Here is a 23,443-nt window from a genome sequence, read left to right as displayed (position 1 = left end):
AAAAATTACTTTAAAAAATGATTGACTCGCAATATTTTGCATATTTTCCGTATAGTTAAGGGAAAGTCAAAAGCGCAAACACTAGAAGGGACCTTTGACCTAGAAAAAATAAAAAAAAGAATGTAAATGCTGATAAATTGGTGCTGTTTTTTTTATTAATAATTACATACAGTATTTGTCTTATTGCACTTCCAAGTTAGTTTTAAAAAATAGTGCAATGAACTATACACACACACACATTAAAGAGGTACCATGCAGCGTACAAACAAAGTGAATACAAAACAAAACAGGCTCTTTTCTTTTTCTTCTTCTTGTTGTTGTGCTACATCATTCAGAAGCTGCCTGCAGCTTGCCAAGCAGTCAACGTTTGGCAAATTTATCTGATATGGAACAAGCTGCTGGCGTTGATTTCTTTTTTTAAGTTTTGTCACATGGGAAACTCAATTAGCTTCACAAAATCACTCCTTAAGTACAATTAAACGCTTGAATAGAAAACTGGAAGGTGGGGCCGGGAGAGGGGATCATTGTAAAAATACAGAGCAAAAAGCATCTTTGGTCCATCCTATAACTTGGTAACACTTTGGCTATGGGAAGAAACTTTCAAGATCAACAAAAGGATCACATTGACAAAAAAAAAAAATCAGGTGCTCCCTAAGTCAGACAGAGATAGGTTCGAACCACTGACCTTCCTAAACGACCCGCTCCACTGCCTGCGCCATGGCTGCCACTGCTCAACCCTTAATGGTGATTGTTGGACATTCAAGCCAGGCATTGCACGGGAAGCTACAAAAAATAATTCACCTGGGGGAAATTTCCAGCACTTGTCACGTTTGTTGTAATTTGCATAAAACTTGTGCCAACATGATAATTACAGTTGTACTCATAAATTTACATTCCCTGGCAGAATTTATGAAGTACTGGACATTTTTGGAACTGATGACTGAATGTGGACCATTGAGTTTCTTTACTTAACTAATGATTGTGCATATGTGGAAGTGTCCTTTGAGCAAGCTGGCAAACGCTGGGTGAATGTATTTGGAGTACCTTAAGCAAAATCAGAGTTCTATTCAAATGTCCTTAAAAATAAAATATGCCAGGGAATGTTATCAGCACAACTGTAAATATGTCAGAAAACTCCTTAGGGAGTGTGGCTAAATGTAATGCTAATGGGGAAGGTGCACTTGTGTGCATTTAAGACTTTTTTTTTTTTTTTAAACATGAAATACTACTAAAACATTCTCAGTCTTACCCAAGACGCTCACAACTTCATTTGGAACACCTGCACTCCTTTGAAAATGAATGAAAAAGAATAATGCTCATTTTGCCTGACAACAGTTTTCATTCAGTGGAACAGCAAGAATGAAAAAAATATGCAGTTTGAACATTTAATGGGTTGTGCAAGTGTACCTAAGGAAGTGTCCTGTGATTGGAGAAAGGGGAAGAGGGGCTTTGCGCTACAATAGGTTGCTTGGTTGTAAAAAAAAAAAAAAAAGGAAAAAAAAAAAAGAAATTTAAATAGGTACCATTTTATTTATTCTTATTATCATGGTACCTTGAATTTTTTGTGTGTGCATTGCTATGTGTTTTCATGTGTGAATTTGTGTGACCTCGTGTTTGTGGGTTTAAAAAAAAAAACTAAAATGAGCTATGGCCAGTAACAGGGAAAACTAAAAAAAAATGGTGGGCTCTTAAGTCAAGGTACCACTGTTTTATCATTGTTAGCAAAGCTGTGCTGTGCTGTCTTGTCATCAGTCAAGGCCAAACTGGGCAGGAAACCGAAAAAGAATAGGAAGAAGATGCTGCAACAGTGTTCCTCTCGTCAGGGTCCTATACATGAGCACTCGGGCCAGGGTGACTTGAGCTGCAGAGGCAAAACATCTGTTTCCAGTTCCAAGTTCACATGGTTGGCTGCATCAACACTTGTGCGGTAAAGCAGGCCTGATCCATCCGGGACCTTAGGAAAACTCCTAGATGAAGGTCGCGGGAAGGAGGGAGCGCACGAGAGGCAGGACGGCCGCCTTCGAGGAAAGTTGACCCAAACAGGCCCGAGACAGAAAGCAGATGTGGAAGTTGTTTACCGTCCAGCTCTGAGGGTTCGTGTCGGAGAACGGCCCCGGGAAGCGGGCGGCGGCCATCTCAGACGGGGTGCGAAGGCAGCTCCAGGAGGGCGGGCGCGGACGGGTGGCGGAAGCCCACCGGCGTGCCCTCGTGGATTTTGACGGTGTCGCCTTTGCCTCGCTGCAGACGGGTGGCGTTGAAGTACGCGTTCATCAGTTGCGTGATCTCGCTCAGCTGGGACGCACACAGACACATTTTTGGCTGTAGTCACAGTGTGCCTAATAATTTGAACGGTGTCACATTTTTTCTTTGGGTGACCACTTGAGTGATTGAAGCTTTGGTTACCTTGTTGGTTTCGAAGAGCATGTCTCGGCCGCCGGCGCTGATCTTGAAGGTGTTGCTGTCGGAGACGCCGTACGAGCAGATCTGTCCGTAGGGAAACGACTCGAGGGCCTCAGCTTCTCCTTGGCGATAGAGCGACACGCTGCTGGCCGCCACCCCCAACCACAACTTCTGGGAAAAACTCCCCGTTGAACTCTGGAGGGGACACTTAAAATGTCAGCGTGACTTCGAAGGCAACATATTTGTGCAAGTCGAAGGGGTGGTTAGGATCACGGCCTGTGACCAAAGGGCCGCAGGATCGATGCCCAGCATTGACACCATAACAACTACTCACAATGTAGAAGTCGACTTCATAGAGCGTGCAGCCGAAGCCGGACCACTGGCGCGCTATGGCCAGATAGGCGGCCATGCTGTCTCTGCAGTTGGAGCCCGCCAGGCCCCTCCAGCGCTCCAAGATGGCTCCCATGACGGCCGCCGCCTCCTCCTTCACACGGCTGCGGAGGCGCAGGTCCTTCTCCACCTTCTGCTTGTGTGCCGCCGCTGCGTGGCTCCACAGCGCCCCCGCCAGAAGGCGTTGTGCGGCGGGGCAGCCCGTGGGCACGGCCACCTGGCAGGTCGGCACGAGGATGCGGGCTTCCAGCAAGTGGCCAGGGAAGAGGTGCTCCAGGGGTGGGCAGGGGGCGTGCGTGCTAAAGTCCCCCATGACGGCCTGAAGACGAAGGGCCGCCAATGTCTGGAGGTCCTCCTCGCAGGCGGGCAGCTGGCCGCGGATCACCATCTCGTGGCACTGCGATTTCGTGAAAAAAAAAAAAGAAGAAAAAGGGGATTGAGCTCCAGGTGTGCCTAATAAGACGTCCGCCAAGCGCAAACATGTTACCTGCTCAAAGAGGAAGAGATACTCGATGCTGTCCACTGAAATGCTGTCGGCGTCCAGCAGGCAGTAGAGCTTGAAGCACAGTTTGCGCTGACCTTTGGACTCGCACTCTTTGCTGGAGATGCTGCACACAAATATATAAATACCGGAAGTCCACATTTAGTTTGTGATTCAGTGAGCGAGATTCCTCGAATGAAAGGACATTCCTGTATCTTAGTTAAAATCTCGTGACCTTGACGATCAGGTTTCCCCGTGTTTGACCAACAACACCGAGGCAAGGTCGCCTCTTATCACACCGCTGCAAAATGTTCCGCATGGGAAGCGAAGCACAGCAGATAAAAGTGCACAGTCTGCCGCTCTGTTGACGAACAAATAACCACCCGGCGGCGCACATTGAAAAGCTTTTATTGTGTCGGACCTGGTGAGGATGTCGGCGATGAGCGCGCCGCCCGACACCGGCTGCTCCCACAGCGCGTTCTGCTCGTACAGAGCAAACGTGTTTTTGCTGTCTTTCAGGCCGAGCCGCTGCTGCATTCGCTGCACCACCTACGGAGAACACGCAAGTCTCTTTGACATGAAATATCATTTCTGAAAAAAGGATTTTGAAATATGCGGATTCCACCCGACAGTAGCAATGTGTATTTGTGGCTAAAAAGCGAAGTGGGGAGAGTCTCTGTCGCCTGTTCTATTTGACATTTCAAAGTCCAAACCTCGTTGGCGGTGGTATGCGAGCTGATGTAGAGCTGGCAGCAGCCAGGTCCGGGGTAGTGCACCGTGCACAGCATCTCCTGCCTGCTCATCAGCATCTGGATCTCCTCCCAGGACGGCACGCACTCGCGACACTTCGTCTTCTCCAGAGCCTCGCTGATGAAGGACGCGTAGTTGTCCATCTCCGATTCAGGACTCTGGTTTTGGATCCTGCAACAAATATGGGGGGGGGGGGGAAAAATTCAGTCCAATTTTCAATATACAGTGCATATAAAAAAGTCAATCACATAAAATTATTTTATATAGTGACGCTATAATGATATAATGTATTTTTACTTCATCATGTTGATGGCTCACTCGGGGTTGGAGAACACATGATGTCCATTGTTACTTAAGTAGCCAAATACGGTTCCTCACCCCATAACCTCCTCCCCCCTCCCCCCACCCTAATGAAAGCAGCGGTTAACAAAAGACAAATTGTTGAAAGTGACCCAAAACCTTTTAAGAGTGTGACTGGACTACGTCACCCCCCTTTTGAAGTTTTATTTTCTTTGGGGGCTGCCAAAACGACAAAATGTGAGAACATTTTGACGCTGGCTCTCGGGGACGTTAAAAAGCGCTTCAAAGTCACATTTGCCTTTGAGTTTAGCGCGCCAAACAGGAAAAGGCGTTTCCGTTCCTGCAAAAGGGGCTGACCTGCCGCTTCCTCCTGGCGAAGCGTCTAAGCCAGGCCCCGGCGAGCGTGCCAGTGTGCAGCTGGGCCGTCGTATAAAGGTTCCCTTTGAGTGGCTGAGGTGCGAAATTAAATGAAAATCATGATGAAGTTATGAGCTCAGTCTTATGTAAACACCAAGCGGGAAGGAATATTAAAAAAAAAAAGAAAATACACACAAATTTGGACGTTTGCCTCAAAAATAAATATTAACCAGTTTTTCCCGAGATGCCACAAAAATGTCTGTTTGGTAGAATAAGTTCATCCCGGTTAATATGACCTCAGTCTTACCTAAACAAAAAGCAGGAATGGAATAGGAAGGAAACAATTACGTGACATGACGCCAGAATGCACTCAAAAGGAGGCCTTCAAACCTTTTTCATAACAACACTGCCACAGGGACTCCTGAAACATAATTAGGAATGTTCCAGCAAGGCTGTGGGATCCCCTCATATGCCCCCTTTTTTGCTACCACTTCTCCTCCCTCCACACATTCTCTGGGGGGCACTGGAGTGGGGGGGTTGGAAGCTTTTCTGGGCCACATGCCCGGGCTCCAACCTTGGCGCTGCCCGGCTGCAGCTTTCCAGAGGGAGCGGCGAGAAAAAGTGCGTGAGAGCAAAAAAAAGAGGCGTCAAGTTATTCGACTCTGCGATCGCCGCTGTCGATAAGGACTCGGCCGCCGTTTGATGGGGGACACAAAACGCGGAGGAGGGAGATTAGAGGGCTAATAGCATGTGCCGCAGAAGGGCTAATTCAGAGCTGCAAAGCCGCGGCCTACAATAGTTAAAGTGGCGCTCTGAGAGGCTGGCGCCTGCTGATTTTTTTTTTTCCTTCTCTTCACCGCATCAAAGTTCTCACAGAAGCGGCATTTGAGGTGAAGTGACCTTACATTTCAAAGAAAATACAGTACCACAACTCCTAATATCATAAAGTTAACATGAAACACAGTGGCTAGCTTCTTTCTGCAGCAGCTGGAGCTGAATGTCAGTGACTTTTTTATTTTTTTAACATGCGTTAGCCATATTGGGAGGTACTGGGTGAAAAACGTACTTGACGTGTATAATCGTCAACTGCAGTTGACAAGTTACCTCTTGAGGTGGAATCGCAGGTACTTGAGGACGGCAGCTCCGGGCAGGAAGGTACAGCTCATGCAGGTGAGCAGCTGCCAGTAGCGCAGGTGGGCGGCGGTGTAGGGGGCGGGCGTATGGCTGGTCTGCTTCACCAGCTGACAGTAGACCTCGTCGCGCAGCGGCCGCAGATCCAAACACGTCTGCAGTACGCCCTGGATGATGGGCACGGCGTCGTGCGCCGACTCCAGCTGCTGCAGGCCGTTGAAGAGCTTGACGGCCTCCTCGTTCAACGAGCCGTAGCCCTTGCCGTGGTGGTCTGCGGAATGTTCGGAATGGTTACAAACGGAGCGCACGGGCCGACATTAGCGTGTAAAAGACTTACACGTGTGCTCCAGGCTGCCATAGGGGAAGGGCAGCAGCGGGGCGTAGAGGGGCCCATGGGTGTACTTGAGGATAGGGTTGTGCTGGTAGATGTGTTCCACCACCTCAGGGTTGAACTTGTTCTCCTGAAGGTGAAAGAAAAGTCGGTGAGAAATTTCACACGGCTCCAGCACGCGTGCGGCCGATCCGGCCCGGCGGGTGATTGAGTGCGTCTGGCCAACCTTCAAAAGCGCCGGCGAGGTCAAGTGATGACCGGGCAAACGGCCGCAGCACGATAGACATGTTATATTTTATCCGCCCGAGTATCGGTCCCGGACGCTTTCCAGTAGCAACAGATGGCTCGCACGCAATACGGCCCCGCCGCACCTGTTGCTTATTAGTAACGCCGCCACCGCTGCCCCACTTATGACTTTTCCCCCAGCCCGCCGCCAGCTTCTCTGTGGCCGGTTTCCAGACAAGCTTACTCAGTGGGGTAAAGTTGATGCATTCCGCCACGCCGGTGACAGCTTTGTCTGTTTGAAGGGCAAGAACGAGACGCTTTGGAACGTGACAATTGCACAACTTCGGTTTTAATTGCGTTTCGACAATAGTCTTGCTCGTGTCAGACGAGGAATGACATGCTTGCTTGTCACATAAACATGTCCATAATTTGGCCTCATTATCCAAACCACACCAAGCATACAAACAAAAGAGGCTGTGCGGGCGTGTTTACAATAGAGACAGTTTATGCAGCTTTCTTTGATTGCGGGGAACGTGTTATGAAAAACTCACTTGGTCATTTCATGTATACAAACAAACATTTGACTTTCTGGAGCTTTTTGTGAGCTGCATATTTTCCGTATCTTGCTTTTGTTTGCTGGACTGTGATGATGATAATAATAATACACATTTTCAATAAACTGCACTCACGTTCTCAGAATAAAACTATTGTACCAGAAGTACCGAATAAAAAAAAAAAGCCATTTCCTGCATATGCCCAACGTTTGTCGCAAAGGTTCCCGCTTTATTCCCAGAGCAAAATTTCCCCAAAATACACCAAATCTGATAATGGTAATGAATACTCAGATACGCACATAGTTTTAGCTTTATCTGTCTGGCTAGTAAACAAACAAGCAATTAAACGCTGCAAGGGGAAGAGGGGGCGTGGCTAATCAAGCACAACAGCCCTAAAGACGGCTAAACAAGCGTTGCCTCGTGTCGCTATTGAGAGATGTCGTAAAAGATAAGCCATCCTTCCTTGCCGATTTCGAAAGTATCCAAAGGGGAAACGACAAGACAGTGTTTAGCGGACCTCACTGAGCCCACTGCGGACTGGGCCGAGACTCGACGACCGCCCGCTCGCTCGCTCTGAGATTCCAGTGAGCTGTTCTCTCTAGCAACCTCGCTTCTAAAAATAACTTTCAGTCTAGTTTGTTGATGCATGGTGACTCAGCACCAAACAAGAACTTTTATCTCCATTTTTTGCCTCGGGGAGGGTTGAGCTCTAGAAGAACACGATGACATCATCCAGGAAAGAGGGGGAAACTTTGGACTTGTGGACTTTTACATGGTTACCATAGCGACCGAGCCGAGGGTAATCACCTGTAACCCGCCGGCTGTTTGTGTTTGGTGGCGCCAGGGTTTTGGACCTCACCTCTATATCTTGAATCAGGAGTTGCGTGGGCGTTTCCACGGGCGCTTTGGTGTCGATGATTTTCTGGATGGCGCAGGCCCAGTGCACGGCCTCGTTGAAGTGCTTGGTGTAGAGCCTGTAGCAGTGCTTGCGCCCGTACACCGTGATGCTCCAGTAGCCTGGAAGAAGAGCACGGAAACATCACATGAAATCAAAACACTCTTGGAATCGGACCACGCGAGTGTTCCAAAGTCCACTCTGTGGAAAACCAGAACTCCTTGTATGAGCAAGTCGGGCCTGCCCAATCTAAGCGGGCAGCGCTTATCAGGCCTTCCTGCTACGTGACTTGGCACCGTGTCCTTCTGTCTTGATCTCCTAACCCCCAAAGTGATCAAGTCCAACAGCTTGGTGCTACAGACTTTTTTCACATTCGCTTAAAGGGTGCCAAGAAGGCACTTGTGTGATCCCATTGCAGGAAGTTAGCCCGGGAGGCTCATTATCAGCTGCCTAGCAACGCTACAAACAGTTGACAGTTGTACAGCTCAGTTGATTATTTTGGAATTTCAATTGGGAACTGAAATTTGAATCCCAAGACGTAAACATTCAAATTATACATTCAAAAAGAGTAAATGGAAATTGAATTAATGAAAGGGGCGTAACAGGAACTCAAATAAGACAAAAGCAGAAAATACAAGGAGGAAGCAGACGCGCTCGAATAAGGAACAAAATGGTTTATAGCAGCTAAATGGAAGTCATTACGAGGCCAGAAGAGAAGATGCTTTCTTGCCAAGAAAATTCCCCATGATGCACAATGAGCTAGTCCAAAACATTTGCTTTTGGACCGGGACGCTGGGTCGTAAAATCCCAAAATATTGACAATACTCTCATCCAGATTGGTTTCCTGATTTACGCTAAATGTTCAACTTCATTCAGAGAAGGAACCGAAATGCCTGACTGATCACCGAGAAGTTTCTAAACAAACTTTCAACCGCATTTTGGACCGAGCAGCGCTGGGGCTTCCCAAATATACTCACAATTACAGTGCGTGCGGGAGCACAAAGAGGAACCGCAAGACATCACATACATCAGAAAACATGCAAAACATCTGACTCGGAATTTCTGAAAAAGTCCAAATCACGAAATGCCGCACAGGCTGCGAACACCGCAGACAGAGACGTCGTCGAGCGTGAGTCAACCGTGTGCGCGTGTGTGTGCGCTCACCCGTCTCCTTGAAGGTTTGCTTGTCTGGCCAGATGACGGAGCAGAGGCTGGTTAGCACCAACGTTCCCAGTCGGCGGGCTCCCTTCTCGGGCCCGCTGTAGTAGTCCAGCGAGTCCTGGCTTAGCACGAACCAGAAGCGGCGCTGCTTGATCCAATTGCCTCGCACCTCACGCAGCAGCCAACCTTCCCAAAGACCAAGAAAAAAAAAATTCACGTTCATAGTTGACGAAATACTTACGAGATTTACTACAACACAAAAATAACCATAAACTGCAAATAATGCTCAACATAACTCATGAATCTTAATGACGCTTATCCCGAATTATTATTTTTGGACCTTGGTGGAGGTATGCGCTGTACGAGGTGCTGATGGCCAGTCATTTACTTTGGGCCAAAACCAAAACATTGTTCTTATTTGACTTTACAACACATTCTGGCTGCAGCCACGTTATCAGAGAACTTCCAAGAAAAGATCGGCTCCCAGCCCAAAATTATCCGGCCTGCAGGTAGGCTTGTCGTGTCGCTACGCAACGTCACCATGTTTCACTTAGAATAACCCCAGAGGTCTGTAATTGTCCATAAAGTTTCTGTAAGGGTGTTGAGGTAAAATGCTAGGGGGGGATACAAATATAGCCAACTAATGGCAGAGGCATTAAAGCCCGCCATGCAGCCGGCATAATTACAGCTGTGGAGTGACAGAAAGGGTGGTGAAGAAACACTGAACAGAGAAGAGGTCAAGAAGAAGAATTTCAAAACATTGGGTTAAGTTTTTCACATAGGCCGGATCTGCTAGAGGATTTTAATTTTTGCCATTTTTTGCTGGTACCAAAAAAAAGTCCCATTGAAAAGGCAGTTTTTTAATCTACATTTTATAATTCAAAACATGGGGCATCATTTCATACTCCCCCCAACCACTTTTTGAAAAGGTGCCTTTCTCCTAAATGTTAAGCACGTAAATTTCGGAAAATGATTAAGGGAAAAAGACGCCAACTGAGTTCATATGTTGCGACTGAGCCTATTTACTAACCTCCTGAATACACAAATAACTACCGGTAGCTAACTTACCAATAAGTTGACGACATAAGCAATACAAATAACTAACCCAGCTACTTATTTGTGGAAATATGAAAAAAAAAAACCATGAAAAAATGCTACATTTTCGAAGTGGACCCCGCCCCACGTCTGCGACATTGGCAGCGGGCCTGGACGCTCATGTTAGAGCGTGCGTGCCTTCAAAGCGTCAATTAGGCCGCCAATCTGGCAATGACGCCATGGGAGCATCACGGCTTCCTCTGCGGTTAGTGAGCTGCGTGCCACCTGTCAGCCTGTTTACTTCCCTGCCTCCGCTTGCGCACGTTTCCGTGCGACGTGCTTTTCCCAGGCAGCGTGACACGGCCGGGCCAAAATTATAATCAAGCACGAAGCCGTGTTCTCATGCAAGCTTTCCCGTTTAAGAATTTCTCTATACGATCTTTCATCATACGACGACCAAAATAGTTCTCCTCCGAGCATTGAACTTCCCCACGCATTAGGAATGCAGACGAGACGAGCGGGTGCGAGACACGGGGAGAAGCGCACGCCTAAAACACGTCGACGCCTCTGTCAGACATGGCATGTGGCACTTCAACTTGCTGTCACTCACAAAACAGATGAGCAGCATTTCAGGCCAGGGCCCCATAAACCCGCCCCCTCCCCCCCCATCTGGATCCCATCTAAGTCCTGCTAATACCTCCTCCAGGGGGCCACGGCTCACCCTTAATTTGTTTCATTTGTGACCTTTCAACCCAGCTCCAAAATCCCAGCCCCCTCAAACACAACACACAATCTGGCTCTGTGCATTGATGTTTACTCCTCATTTGCCATTTTCAATTTTTGCCTCTACATATAGTCTTGATGAATATTCTTACATTATTTACTCGGTGTAGGAGTAAAATTCTATTTTGCACCTCACTTAATGAGTGCACCAAAAAGAGGCCCACACATGAGCGATCAATGGAACGCGAGCGGAGGCATCATCCCGCGAGTTTGTTTGAACTGTAAATCAACAGCGGTACGTTAATAATCTCTTTCTGTCAGTGTGACCTATTTAAGATGTGGGGGTCAATGTTTACACCCACGCACAGGGCCTTCATGTGGGTGCTTTTACGATATTTCTTTGAGCTGCAACACGGTGAATAAAACGCACAGTACGGTGGTTCATATTTCGGGTCACGGGGTTTACAGTCGCAGATTTTACGACAGTGTCTCATGGTAAGTGTCACAACGAGGCAATGTGAAAGCCACCGCAGGACCAAGCGCTGGCTCGGAAAGAAGAAAAATAAGAAACAAGAATATACGATGAGCTCATCCCTCAAAAGCACGACACGGGCAAGGTCTTGTGACGTCAGTAGCCGTCCGTGGATGCGCCCACGTGAGCTGGCGACAACCACATGTGGCCCGCAGCTGTGCTAGGTGACAGCGCGGTGGGAAGTTGCCACAGTGCTTATTAAACAAGGACAGGATCTTGGAAGTGGACCTCTCAGACAGGCACCGAGACAAAATTGACTTAAGCAATTTGTTCTCATTTGGTTTGTTTGAGGACTTTAATTGGTCACAATTCGAACTATACATGTTGCATAGAAGCTAAAAACGTGAACAAGGCTCAATCCCGACACACGCGGTACAGTCAGTGATTGTGTGCAGCATCCGAGCGGGAAGAGGCGAGTGCCAACGAATATGTTTATTTTACGAGTCTGACTCACCTTTGACCAGAATTTCAGGTTCTTCCTCCAGGCCCATCTTGTTCTTCTCCAGGATAAGGCTCTTCATCTCGTCAGCAGCGCCTGACGCGGCCACTCTGTGTTGGAGAGGAGAAGGTAAATAAATAACTCGGGACCAATTCCGCATGGAGGACAGTTAAGTGGGCTCTACCCCCCGCTCTCACCCCCGTCACCCCTGATCTGGGGAGGAAGAAGTTCCATGAAGTGCCCTCAAGTGTTACCTCACGGCACCACTGCGGAGTGTGAACAGCTTGCCTTGCTTTTATCACTATGGCCGGCGTGTCAGGAGAGAAGGACTGAAAATAAACGTGACAGGGCGACGCCGACCCCGCCCGCCTGCCAGCCAGCAACTCCGTATCGCTTTTGGAAGGTTCAAGAGGTCGCAGGCGTGACGAGTTCAAGCGCTAAACGTCAAACATCTGTTAGTGGGACCTTTATTCTACTTTTTATCCCCCTTCCATGCATCCCTCTCCACTTTTTGGCCATTGTGGTATTGTATATGACATTAAATAAAAATTTTATTTAAAAAAAAAAAAAAGTCTTCATGTCCATTTTGGCCTCTAAAAAGCAATAAAAGCAAGGACCCTATGTGGGCGATATATAAAGTGTTACCGATCTGATTTGTGAGCGTGAGAGTGTGAAACGTAAGCAGACTAACAGATGAAGCTTGCATGTAGCTTGCATAGCTAGCCGCTCCTCTTCGTTGCCACTCGCAAGGTTCTATTTGCCGAATTAATCCCCATGTCAAATGGCTTCCTGCTCTCCACAGGAAGTGGCCCGGCACGGGGCCTCCTCCGTCACAGCCTCCGCTGGGGCTTCTGGGGAATGCGGGGGCGGTGACGTGCTGTGCTGGATGGAGGATGAAGGGGGAGTTGGGTCGGGAGTGAGGGGGGGGGGGGGGGGGGGGGGCTTTGTGGATGTAGCTGCTGGACAGCTGTGCACATCCAAAAAGCTCCACATCACCCTTGGAGAGGTGGGGCGGGGGAAAATTGGCCCTCGAGCAGTACAAGATGTCTGCTTTTCAAATTACTGCTTGCCATCTTTCACTTTAGTGGAAAGTTGGATGGATTCAAAAGCGGAAGACCCCAAAAGCAAAGCATATAAGTTACATTAGGTTGCTAATAAAAATGCTAGCTTTGGCCACAAAGTTGCAGTTGACGTTACGGGGAGAAACCTGATCGTGCTATCAAGCAACTTTTGAGGTAGATGGAGTCACAAACAAATCATTTCTGTCGTTTACTTTCAGTACATTTTTGAATTGACAACTTTCGCAGTTTTGAGTCAAACCCAAAAAGAGTTTGGTTAGAAATATTCAATGACCTCCAAAAAAAGGTAAAAAGAAAAAAAAGGTCCAAATTTGGACTGTGCCGGTGTTTTTTTTTTTTTTTTTAGGTTGACCAGCTGCTTTCAAGCTCCACTGGTCCTTAAACAATAGAATCATCCCAAGTTAGCAGGAGTGGAACGTGGCCACATTTTCCTAGAAAACAACACGGCTCCAAAGCCAAGTTTGCTTTTTGAATTCCAAGAATATTATTTCCGAGATGGACCGCCATTAAAAATAAACGGTGCGTCCAGCTTTTTCTTTGCTAGGATGACGGCGGCGTTCAAATCCATAAAGTGCTCGGAGCAAAGTGCAAATAAGTGTTTTTAGCCATTTGGCTTCTTTAAATTCCTAAAAGCTCATGTGGCTCACTTGCTGCTGCGCTCGCATGCAAAGCCAATGCAGATATAGCGCAGAATAATCCAAGACACTGCAAATAAACACTAGACTAGGTCTTGTCTGGACGGGATTTTTATGTACATCTAAATCCCCGTCAGCGTATGGACTAATTCTGCATTCACGTCTCGGTTTCATCGGCGCAGGTTGTTAACGCCCTCAGCTAAGAGGCGTCCTCGCATTTCTGTGTTTATTTTAACGCCCCTCAGAGGGCGAGGCCCCATCTAATTTTTCATAAAGAGACGCTTTGCTATGTGTTAGCTAGCTTAAATATAAAAGTGCCAGTCGGTTGGCGTCAACAACTATAAGCGTGATATATAAAGTGGGCCACTTGTTATGTGTATATTCAGACTGATACTTTCCAGTGCTTTCATATCAATGAGGACATAAATGATGACAGGAGAAAGCGGCGGATTTATTTTCCGACCAAGTCTTTGTATTCTTATAAGGTCTTGGGACAAGCCTCTAGAATCAAGCCTTGGGTCCAGCATTCCAGTAAACTTGCAAAACAGACATTTGTTGCCTCTACCGAGGAAATTTGCAAAGAAGCGTATACGAACAAAATGTGTGCAGCCCAACATAAAAAAAAGGCGATTATTTTGCCCAACAGTACAAAAAAATGACATTTCTGACTTTCCTCAAACGCATCATTACATCACGTGGACTGCTCAGGTCAGAGAAACCTTCACAACGGTGTCTAAAATTCAACAATGGGAACACACAAATGAGACACTAAGAGAAATTGGGGAAGTAGTGATGTGAAAAATACAAAAGAAAGATTTAAAAGAGGAAGGGGAAAAAGTTTATGAGCGTGACGAAACAGATAAGCTACTCATTACTCATCTATTCATTCCTAATGAAGCCATAGCACCACTTTGTCTGTGGTGGCGGGTGCCCTACTTTCTTAGTCTCACATGACTTTCATACTTAAATTAAACACCCTCAGAGCTCCTAAAAAAGTGACCCGGCAACCAAGCTTTGGTTGGGATGAAAAGAGGAAGGCGATGACAAGGCTAACACTTCAGACCAAAGAGGAAGGAACACGTGAGGTAGCAGCATGGCATCATCACGCAACACCAATTGCCAAATCATGACCATGTACTCACGTTCTGTCAGCTCAAAAAAAAAAAACATCAACATGTAGCTACACTTTTCTTCACAACATATTTCAAGAGTTAAGTTTTTCCAATAAAAAAAAAAATGTTCCAATTGGAGTAAACACGCATACAAAGCAGACAAAGTGGTTGCGCATTGACTTGATTGGAATGTGACTGTCTGCTGCAGTAATTGATTTTAAGTCGAGATTTAATCAAAACACTCAGACGCTAATTAAGGTTTGAAATGGGGGGAAAAAAAGAAGCGACATGGCGGCCTTGCTCTCGGGCGTAGATGACCTCAATATGAGACAACAACCAGAGAAAGTCACAAATATTAAAAAAAAAAATCACTCTCAAAATGACTCTCATTCAAATTTCTGTGCGGATTCCTGCTAACTAACAAAAAAACGACTATGAAAACCTCGCCTCATTAATGGAGGTGGAAAAAAAATAACGACACTTGAACTAATTACGCATTGTCGACGCAATAAACCGCTTGTGAGCCTCTCCAGTGGTCCGAGGGGCAGCTTGTAGCTGAAGGCGGGCTGGTGGGAAAAAATGGGAATGCGGTGATTAAGACTGGGCCTATATGACCTTCCAGCTAAAAATACACTGTTTACCCAAGACCGCAGCCAAGAAATCACTGGACTCAATGCAGGGGGGGAGGGGGGAGGAAAGAAAACACACCCAAAAAAAAAGTCATGTTTTGAGAAGGGAGGGGTGGTGTGACAGGAAGTCTGAGTATGTGACAGGAGAGGAGTGAGAGTGTGTGTTTGTGTGCATAAGTGCCCGAAATAAAAAAATTAAAATGTCGTTGCAAAGTAATGAAGCCAAACGAAATGATGAAACATTCTATATGGGCTGAACATGTCAACTATTTGGGACAGTTAAATATCTGACAGGCTGGCACACAGACAGACAGACGGACACTCAGACAGGCAATTAGCAAGGGGGGCGGGGGGGGGGGGGGGGATGGGTATCGCACACTTTCAATGCGCACGCACGCACATTCGATACACACTGGCCTCTTTCAGTCATTACAGTCTGGCAGCTGACACGCAAAAAAAAAGACTTTTTAAAGGTCAAACGCTGAAAGTTATGGACAAGTGTCCACTTCCCCTCTTGTGCCACTTTGTGTACTTAGTACAAGTTGCGCTGGTTCCAAGATGACGATGCCGTCCATTGGAATGATTGACTTTCTTTTCAGTATTGGGTTTGACAAGTAGAAACGCTGCAAAATGCGTAACGACCTCCTTTGGAGCTGTGCTGCATGTGCCATGAAAATACAGATAATGGACGCATCTCATTGTGGCGACTTATCAGTCTACCGTGGCTCCGCACAGGCGAGGGAGTGGCCGTGTTCCCTCGTTGGCCAGGTAATGACTGACTGCGAACGCTCTCTAATCTCAACTCTCAGCCGCCGTGATTACAGCAAGGCCGCCTTTTGACACGGTCCCTTTAAAGAAGTTAATTATGTCGTGCGCCCGAGGCTGTCGCCGCCACATTTTAAGAGTGACACACAGTTGTGCACACACACACTCACCAGTCCAATCAGACAGTCAGTCCCTTCCAGTGTGAAAAAAAAAAACGCTTTCCTTCTTTTTCAAGTTGAGCTTTGTGACTCATCGTCTTTTCAATCTTCAGATGTACAATAGAGATTGCTATTGAGGGAAGCGTGGGTGGTTGGGGAATAAGGTTTGGCGGGGTACGATAAGGGCAAGATGCCAGAGATAGAGCTCGGTCACATCACTGTCTGAGATCACAGCCCGGCACTAATAGTCGAGATGAGGATACCCGCCCGCCCGCCACCAATGAGTCACCAAGCTTGCACGCCTATGACGGTTTCCAAACTGCTTGTATTTATTCGATACAGTGCTGACTACGACAGTGTACAAATAGGCGGTAACTCCAAAAGAGAAGCAAACTGGCTGTTAATTACAAACGCAGAATTTTCCAATGGAGGGGATTGTACAGTTTGATCATCCTGGACGCTAAACATTAGCTTCATCGCCTTCTCACGCAATGCTGATGGCAGATACGGACTTGGAAGGACACTAAGCAGAAGCAAAGTGTGAATGGAAGCAGAAATGTTCCGACTGCTTTCGAGCTGGGTCGCTCCACCACCCGAAACATGACATGCTGTTGTATTATATACGGGAAACAGAGCGGGCTCTCGCAACTGGCAGTTGTTTAAAAGTTTCAAATTAAACAACGTCACACATGTGCTAGTACAATACCGGATAGTTTGAGGTGGACCAGACGGACTTTAGAATCAAAATAAAAAGGGGCGGATTCACAAGGGAGAACCGATACCAGTACACGTGTAAAAGTGCATTTAATGTTTGCACACACAGACACACACACACACACATACGTGAGTGTCGACTTAGATATGAGGCCTCACGAGATAACGTGTGCTGTGGAGGGAAGTGAGCACGTATGTTTGACTACTTCTACTTTGCTGCTACTTACCCGTTCGTCCCATTTGCTGTACGCGTCGGCTGAGAAACGTGAATCACCTCGGCTGGACTCTGTTGACAGAGGAGAGAAGAAAGGATCAATAAGATGTGCGGTACTAACGCTAAACGACAGATACAGCAGCTAGTAGCAATTGGGCAAAAGTCAATCACCCAGTTAAAATGGATCTTTGACGTCTATAGCCGTCAATGGTAGTCAACGGGTTAATGGAAGGAATAGTCGAGCGATGACTAGCCGCTCCTGTTCAGGAGTCTTACGGTTGATCGTGCAGTCTTAGAAAAGCCTGCACCTGCAACACTTGGCTTTCACTTGCAAGAGTAGCAAAAAGCAAAGCAGCCTCAGTAATGTGGAGCGACGGAACACAGGCATCGTTTGTGCGACAGCTGCGTAGATCCAAAGTAGCAAAACCCCAAAGATCTCTCCCAACAGGTTGTTCACCTAAAAATACCTCCGGACGGGTCTTTTACCCAACAAGCTCTTAATGCTAAATCATACTGGACGACTTAAAAAAAAAAAAAAAAACCTCAATATTTTTACATCAGTTTTACAAGAATACCAATCTGTCATCCCAAACAAATTTTTCATCTGGAAAGCAGACATTTCTCTTCACAATGTTTAGACTTGGGCATTCCCGGGATGACCTCGGAAAACCCCACAAGACATCAGTCACAATTTGGAGCCGTTCCTCGTTCGGGCAGGGCACCGCACACTTTGTCCCTGCGGCTTGACTTCGTATGACTGAACCGCAGCCTGAACCTCAGCCTTGGGCCGGCTGGTACGAGCAGACGGCTCAACCCCGAGTTGCCGCTTTACCTGAAACACTATCCGGGTCAGCAATGGGGCCCGCTCGTACACACACAGAACACTACTACCGGGCAAACTAGTCTAAGTATAGCCCTTTGCCCTGCAAAAACACTCCACTGCTTCTTTGCGGGTGGTTCAAAAATAACCAACTAAACAAGAAGTGTCAATTTATAGGCCAGTATGGAGTTGTGAGATATTTATGAATCAAACTGGCCTAGGGAGCAAAGGGGAGTTTGAAGGAGGAGATTGGATTAATGCTTAACTCAGGGAGAGGCACTGTAAACGTCCGAGGAGACCGCCAAAAACAACCGACCCACGTTCATGGTCAAAAATGTGTAGTGTACTGTAATTCCCTTTTGCCCGTACGCATGTTAGCTATAAAAGCCTGAGCCAAGCTGAAAACGGCCGTAAAGAAAAGCGCGGGCGAAAAAACAAGAAATGAGCGCTAGTCACGACAATGGTTTCAAAGCCGTAATTCCATAATGTAAACCGAAGCGTGCGTCAATAAACCAAAGGCTCAAGGCTTTCAATATTGTGTGTAATTCCAAACAGAACGTGACAATGCTTGGTGGAGTCAGTGGAGTAAATTGGCTGTGGGATGAGGAACGAGGATAGCGTGCGATGCGGAGCCTTGGCAAAGGCTCCCCCTTGGACGGGTCGGGGATGAATCACTCCAGAATAGAGCAGGGCATGGAAGGAGAGAGGGAAAGATGCCGTGATGCGTTTCGTCCCGTGGCCGGCTTCCACTCTGGCTTTCTTTGCCACCCCCCCCTTCCTCTTTTCCCTCCCAGTCTACTCTCCCGCTCCGCTTTCTCTTTCCAGCTCTCCTGGGAGGCTGAGTAACCATGAGGAAATGCTTGGGCTCAGCCAGTGTCGGTCCAAAGAACAGATGTGTGGCCTGGAGGTGGTGAGGCGGAGACGCAACGGAAACCAAATAGAAAAAGCCGAGCAGGACGACGAGCGAGCGCCGACGACAGGGGGCAGCAGCAATGGTGAAATGGGCCATTTTCCAACAGGAAGCTCATTTTTCATGGTACCCTTGGGGGAGGGGCTTAAGAATTCGAATCTGGTAGAGCCACAATCTCCACCAAAGTCAAATTTTCATGTGGCCTGCAAAGATGCAGAAGCAGGGGTCTAGACTTGAAAGGTACCTTGGATTGCTCCACATCAAGGATGGCAGCAATGGCGGTTTCGCGTAGTTTCTCCACCAAAACATTCGGTCGCTGTGGTCTTCCCTGCACCGTTTAAAACCCGACGTACACACATCTAGGGAGGTCCGAGTTGCCGCGTGAAAATGTGTCGTCAAGCTGCGCAGGAAACGAAGCCTTCGGCACAGGCGGAGGAACGCAGCCCCGAGGGACTCTGGAGCCTCCAGTCGACCCCCCCTCGCCCACAACACCCACCTCTGTTGACACCGAGCAAAGGCAAACACTATCAACTAAGATGTGTGTATTCTGAGGGGAGGGGCTGGCAGGGAGCGTAACAAATTGCGCCGCTCCGAGACCAGGTCAGCTGATGATATTGGCTCCGAGTGCTTCAGCTGTGGTCTTAATTGAGAGCTCGGTGTGAACTATTGACTCTTGATACAGGAGATCCAGGGCAGAGCGGAGCGGAGTGAGTCAGACCAGCAGGAAACTGGATTAGAGGAAGTGCATCGATTCTTTTGCAGGAAGAAGGTCATTCCTGATTAACTAGAAGTACAAACTGATATGGAGAACTACATTAATGTCTTTGCCAAAGGTTTGTCGAAAAAAGCCTTGCACTGTTATCATTCTCCAGCATTGATGTCAGAGTCAATAAAGGGATTCCTGCAAGTAAGAGCGAAGCTAATAAAGCCTAAAACGACACCACGGCGGCATCTCTTATGATCAAGCAACAGATGCCTTATCTGAGGGGAGGGGGGGCGGGGGGTACGGGGGGGCTTCACTTGAGGCAATAACGCCGCGAAGCTAATCTTTTGTTAACATTTTCATGCAAATTGCTACGATCCCGTTCTGGTTTTTATGAGTGCACCGAGGGGTCAAATGTGGACAGATAAGAAGTAACGGCTCCATGTGGTACTACTTACACCTGTAGTTCTTTAGACGTACCTCCAGATTGTGGAAAGGTGGAAAGAAAAACAAAGACAACTGCTTCAATGTGTCTTGGCATGTCTGGAGAACTCATTAGCTCTTCCAAATACTTCCATTTGATTTGACAATGATTGCAGTTTCACATTGCAGTCCAAGATTCCGACATTTATTCAGTACACGCGAGGGTCAAAATGTTTGAAACAGCTCACGGTAAGGTGCGGTGCAATTCTACACCATTAAAAACTACAACCAGAAGAAGGTTTTTATAAAAGTGTCCTAGCTGGGGATATATTGGATTGATGTGTTTGACACTGACATCCATTTTTAAGACAGATTCTTAAAAAATTTCAGACATGACTCTTGACCACACTTGCAACCAATTAATGAGAAAAAATAAATAAATAGCAACACATGGAGCCCAAAAGCCACTGGCTCAGCGGGCATCTGCCCTGCAGGCTTGATGACTAGTCCAGCACTGACTGTACAAACATAAACCGTCTTCATCTTAGAACCCCAGACATTTTCAACAGCTCTGGTAACTGAGCTCTTTCCCAGCGAGTGCACTCAGCCCATTTTCAGCTCCAAAAATAATCCAAATCAATTGTTCCCAACGCAGTCCCTGTTCTAGGCCTACAAATGTTGCAGTTTAAGCAAAGTTGTCTGTCTATACTGCATAGGCATGTATAGAAAATCAGCCACCTAAACATGGGCGTCAACAATGCCCCCTCACAAGGGAAAAGGGGGACGTACAATACTGATCTCTCTGTGCCTGATCACATGACCAACATTACAGAGGGGACAAGGCTGCAGTCTTATTTGAGGCCAAACACACAAGGATCCCTTCAACACACTGGTGCTTGCATCTTTGTGTGCGTGTGTGTGTGCGTGCGTGATTGCACAATGATTCCCAAGCTCATTGCAAACCTCAGCAGCTGCACACACACACACACACACACAAACACACACACAATTGAGCGATCCCCCATCACAAAGTGAACATTTCCACAAGGCACATGCAAACATTTGAGTTCTATGCTTCACAATGTGGGTCAATTAGAAGAAAGAAAAAAAAAACTTGCGGTCCAAACTGTGAAGTGATCATTATTGCAATTTGCAATTAATTAAAAGCACAAAGTGAGTCCTTAAAGTGTGTTTTGTGCAATGCAAATGCATCAGTGTGCAAAAGGAGCTCATATGCACGAGATAGCAACACATGGAGTGGCAAAAGATGTTTTGGGGGGCATGCAGGTGGACACTTCTTACCTGTCCATTGGGAGTCAGGCCGTCCTTGTTGCGCAACTCGAAAGACTCTTCCTCCTCTTTCTCCCCATAGTCCCTCCCAAGCAAACTGAAGCCCTGGCGGCAGCACAGCAACCAGCAAACACCTTGCAAAGGCATTCAAATGAGGTTAAGTGTGTCGCCTCGTCGTATCCAGGTCGAGGAATTCACGAGTGGTGGCGGCGGGGCGGCCTCGGTGTTGAGCGGGTGCAGCGTGCGCGCCTCCGCGGAGGCAAACTCTCCATAGAGACCCGACGACGAGGATGGAGTGAAACATGCGACTCTCCACTTAGGTTTGTACACAAAATCTCCGAATGGAAGCTGCCCACAAAACTGTTAGAGGCGACTCAAGAAGTCCACCAAGAACTTCACTCGTCCTGAAGCAAAAGCCACAAAACGCAAAGCTAACTCCATACGAGGAATTCGGGGTTCAAATACAAAGCTTCCTGCTGTTTAGAATGTCCTCAAAGTTGGCGGAATCTAGTAAATAAAGTTAATAAGTGACACGGGAGCTTCAGGCACACGCCGTTGCTCTGAAGCGTGCAGTGGCTGAAGCAAGCTAATGGGAGCCAGGAACCACGCCCACTTGCAATCTGATTGGTCGAGAGCCTACACTCCCCGTAGCGTCATCAACATAAGGCGTGTCCATCGAACGCTGCCAGAAGATCACGTGTCCTGAGGTGACGGCGCAGTACCAATCCTGAACATCACCATGACGTGGAATTTATTGCAATGTGCCGTGCACATGTGCATATTATATTAAAGAAAAATATGATGACCTCTACAGTTTTTTTCTGTATATATAGTAAAGGTAAAACTAAACAAAGCACTTATCAATTATATTAGACAAGGATATGTCTGCTGGAGATAACACTTGGTCAACATTCCACAGTTACTATAAACCAAACATAAGCGTAGACGGCAGTGTGTACCAGTTGAAACGATTATGAATGGAAAATTTGCATAGTTAGCTCTGCTTTGTTGACTTTTGCACATCCTGGTAACTGAACACGTCTGGCACGCAAATGGCTTTCGACATTTTTTTTTTAAAGACGTCGGTCCTGCTTCTTTTTAGTCGCGCTCTTCTACTTAACTGAACAATTGACGAAGAGAGTGCAGTCGAAGGCTGGGGGACTGTGTTAAATCCAGACACGTGATACACACAGCCCCTGGGTGCTCATGCTTATTTCCCCCCTTAATATCCCTTCATTTCCCCCTTCTCAGCTCCATGCAAACTCCCCAGAAACTCACACACTCAGCTGGCTTTAACTCCTTCCTCACCAGGACTGCAACCCACCACTCATGGATGCACCTTTTGACTATGACCATTCTTTCAAGCAATGTCCCATATCGACGCCTCAATGAGAACCAGTCTGGTTTTTTATGCATGCATCAGCAATATTTCTTCAATTGCCTTCTTCAAAGTAAAGCAGATAAACCCCCTTCCCCCAACCCTATCCCAGTTTCTGCAGGCAGAATCATCTTTGGACCAGATCCTCCCCCATATCCCAAAACAATACACTGGAGGCCCTCCGTTGCTTCCACAGACATGCTTGGAACATATGTTTTATTTTTAGAGTTGAGACCCCCTCGGTTTAAAAAAAAAAAAAAAAAAAAAAAGGAAAATCCCTCCATAGTTTTTGCGGGTTTCAGTGGAGCTGAAATCAAAGTGTAAAAAGTCCTCAAATATCAAAGAAGAAACACATGAGCAAATGTCCCGCGCCACTGCGTCTTCCAGGATCAGCTCTTCCAGGAGAAGACACATGAATACGTTTACATGCACGCCAGATAGAACCTGATACCCTCAGAAGCGGGGGCCAGATGATTCGGTCAGGCACCCACTGTGAATTTCAAGTACAGTACTTCCTGAAGGAGGCCTCGACACGACGTGAAAGCGCGGTGCGGCGAGGCGTGCGCACACATATTCCCAAACGCTGAGGGAGACAAGCCTTTGTACGGCCGCTATTATGCTTGCAAAATCTCCCACTCCCCCAACTTCCTGTCGGCATCTCCTGCTCGCATTTGTTGAAATGGAAAGTGCGGAAGTTTCCACTGGAGACGCATAGAAGATACTGCTACACAAAAGAATGTTACTTTAGGGGGAAATTCTGGCCTCTTGAGGTATAATCAATGTCAGGATTTGCCAAAATATCACATATTAGCATAACGCTCATCACGGATATACAAAAGAAATGAAATGAGGTTGGCCTGAAAGTGCTCAGGAAGTGAAAATGGAAAATGGGCAATTTACACACCGCCG

The 23,443-nt window shown here is 47.1% G+C and overlaps 1 protein-coding gene across 2 annotated transcripts; it reads right to left on the bottom strand.

Moving 5' to 3' along the window:
* Positions 1-133: 133 nt before the first annotated feature.
* On the bottom strand, positions 134-21,737 carry plekhh3 (pleckstrin homology, MyTH4 and FERM domain containing H3). 2 transcript variants are annotated; one of them, XM_037256757.1, is made up of 13 exons: positions 21,169-21,737; positions 17,024-17,082; positions 11,720-11,814; positions 8,979-9,161; positions 7,779-7,936; positions 6,147-6,270; positions 5,783-6,080; positions 3,985-4,192; positions 3,693-3,820; positions 3,278-3,398; positions 2,735-3,187; positions 2,404-2,595; positions 134-2,292 (listed from the first exon to the last, which is right to left on the bottom strand). In XM_037256757.1, the coding sequence occupies exons 1-13, from the start codon at positions 21,301-21,303 to the stop codon at positions 2,137-2,139; spliced, it is 2,310 nt and encodes a 769-aa protein (XP_037112652.1). In that variant the 5' UTR covers positions 21,304-21,737; the 3' UTR covers positions 134-2,136. The 2 variants fall into 2 exon arrangements, with proteins under 2 accessions (XP_037112652.1, XP_037112653.1); XM_037256758.1 differs by lacking the exons at positions 17,024-17,082; positions 21,169-21,737 and adding an exon at positions 11,902-11,995.
* Positions 21,738-23,443: the final 1,706 nt, after the last annotated feature.

This window comes from Syngnathus acus, chromosome 8, assembly GCF_901709675.1.
Source record: "Syngnathus acus chromosome 8, fSynAcu1.2, whole genome shotgun sequence".
In the NCBI taxonomy this organism is placed as follows: domain Eukaryota; kingdom Metazoa; phylum Chordata; class Actinopteri; order Syngnathiformes; family Syngnathidae; genus Syngnathus; species Syngnathus acus.
Note: the sequence above shows the minus strand (reverse complement) of the source record. Positions and strands in the feature narration are given on the sequence as shown.

Bases quoted from the DNA above. Each gene is read 5' to 3' on its own strand.
- plekhh3 (XM_037256757.1), bottom strand. From the start codon at position 21,303: ATGCCTTTGCAAGGTGTTTGCTGGTTGCTGTGCTGCCGCCAGGGCTTC. The intron at 6,271-7,778 runs GTGAGGTCCAAA...TTTCACCTTCAG, and splicing joins TCCTGATTCAAGATATAGAG to GAGAACAAGTTCAACCCTGA. The intron at 2,596-2,734 runs GTGAGTAGTTGT...TGTCCCCTCCAG, and splicing joins ATGAAGTCGACTTCTACATT to AGTTCAACGGGGAGTTTTTC.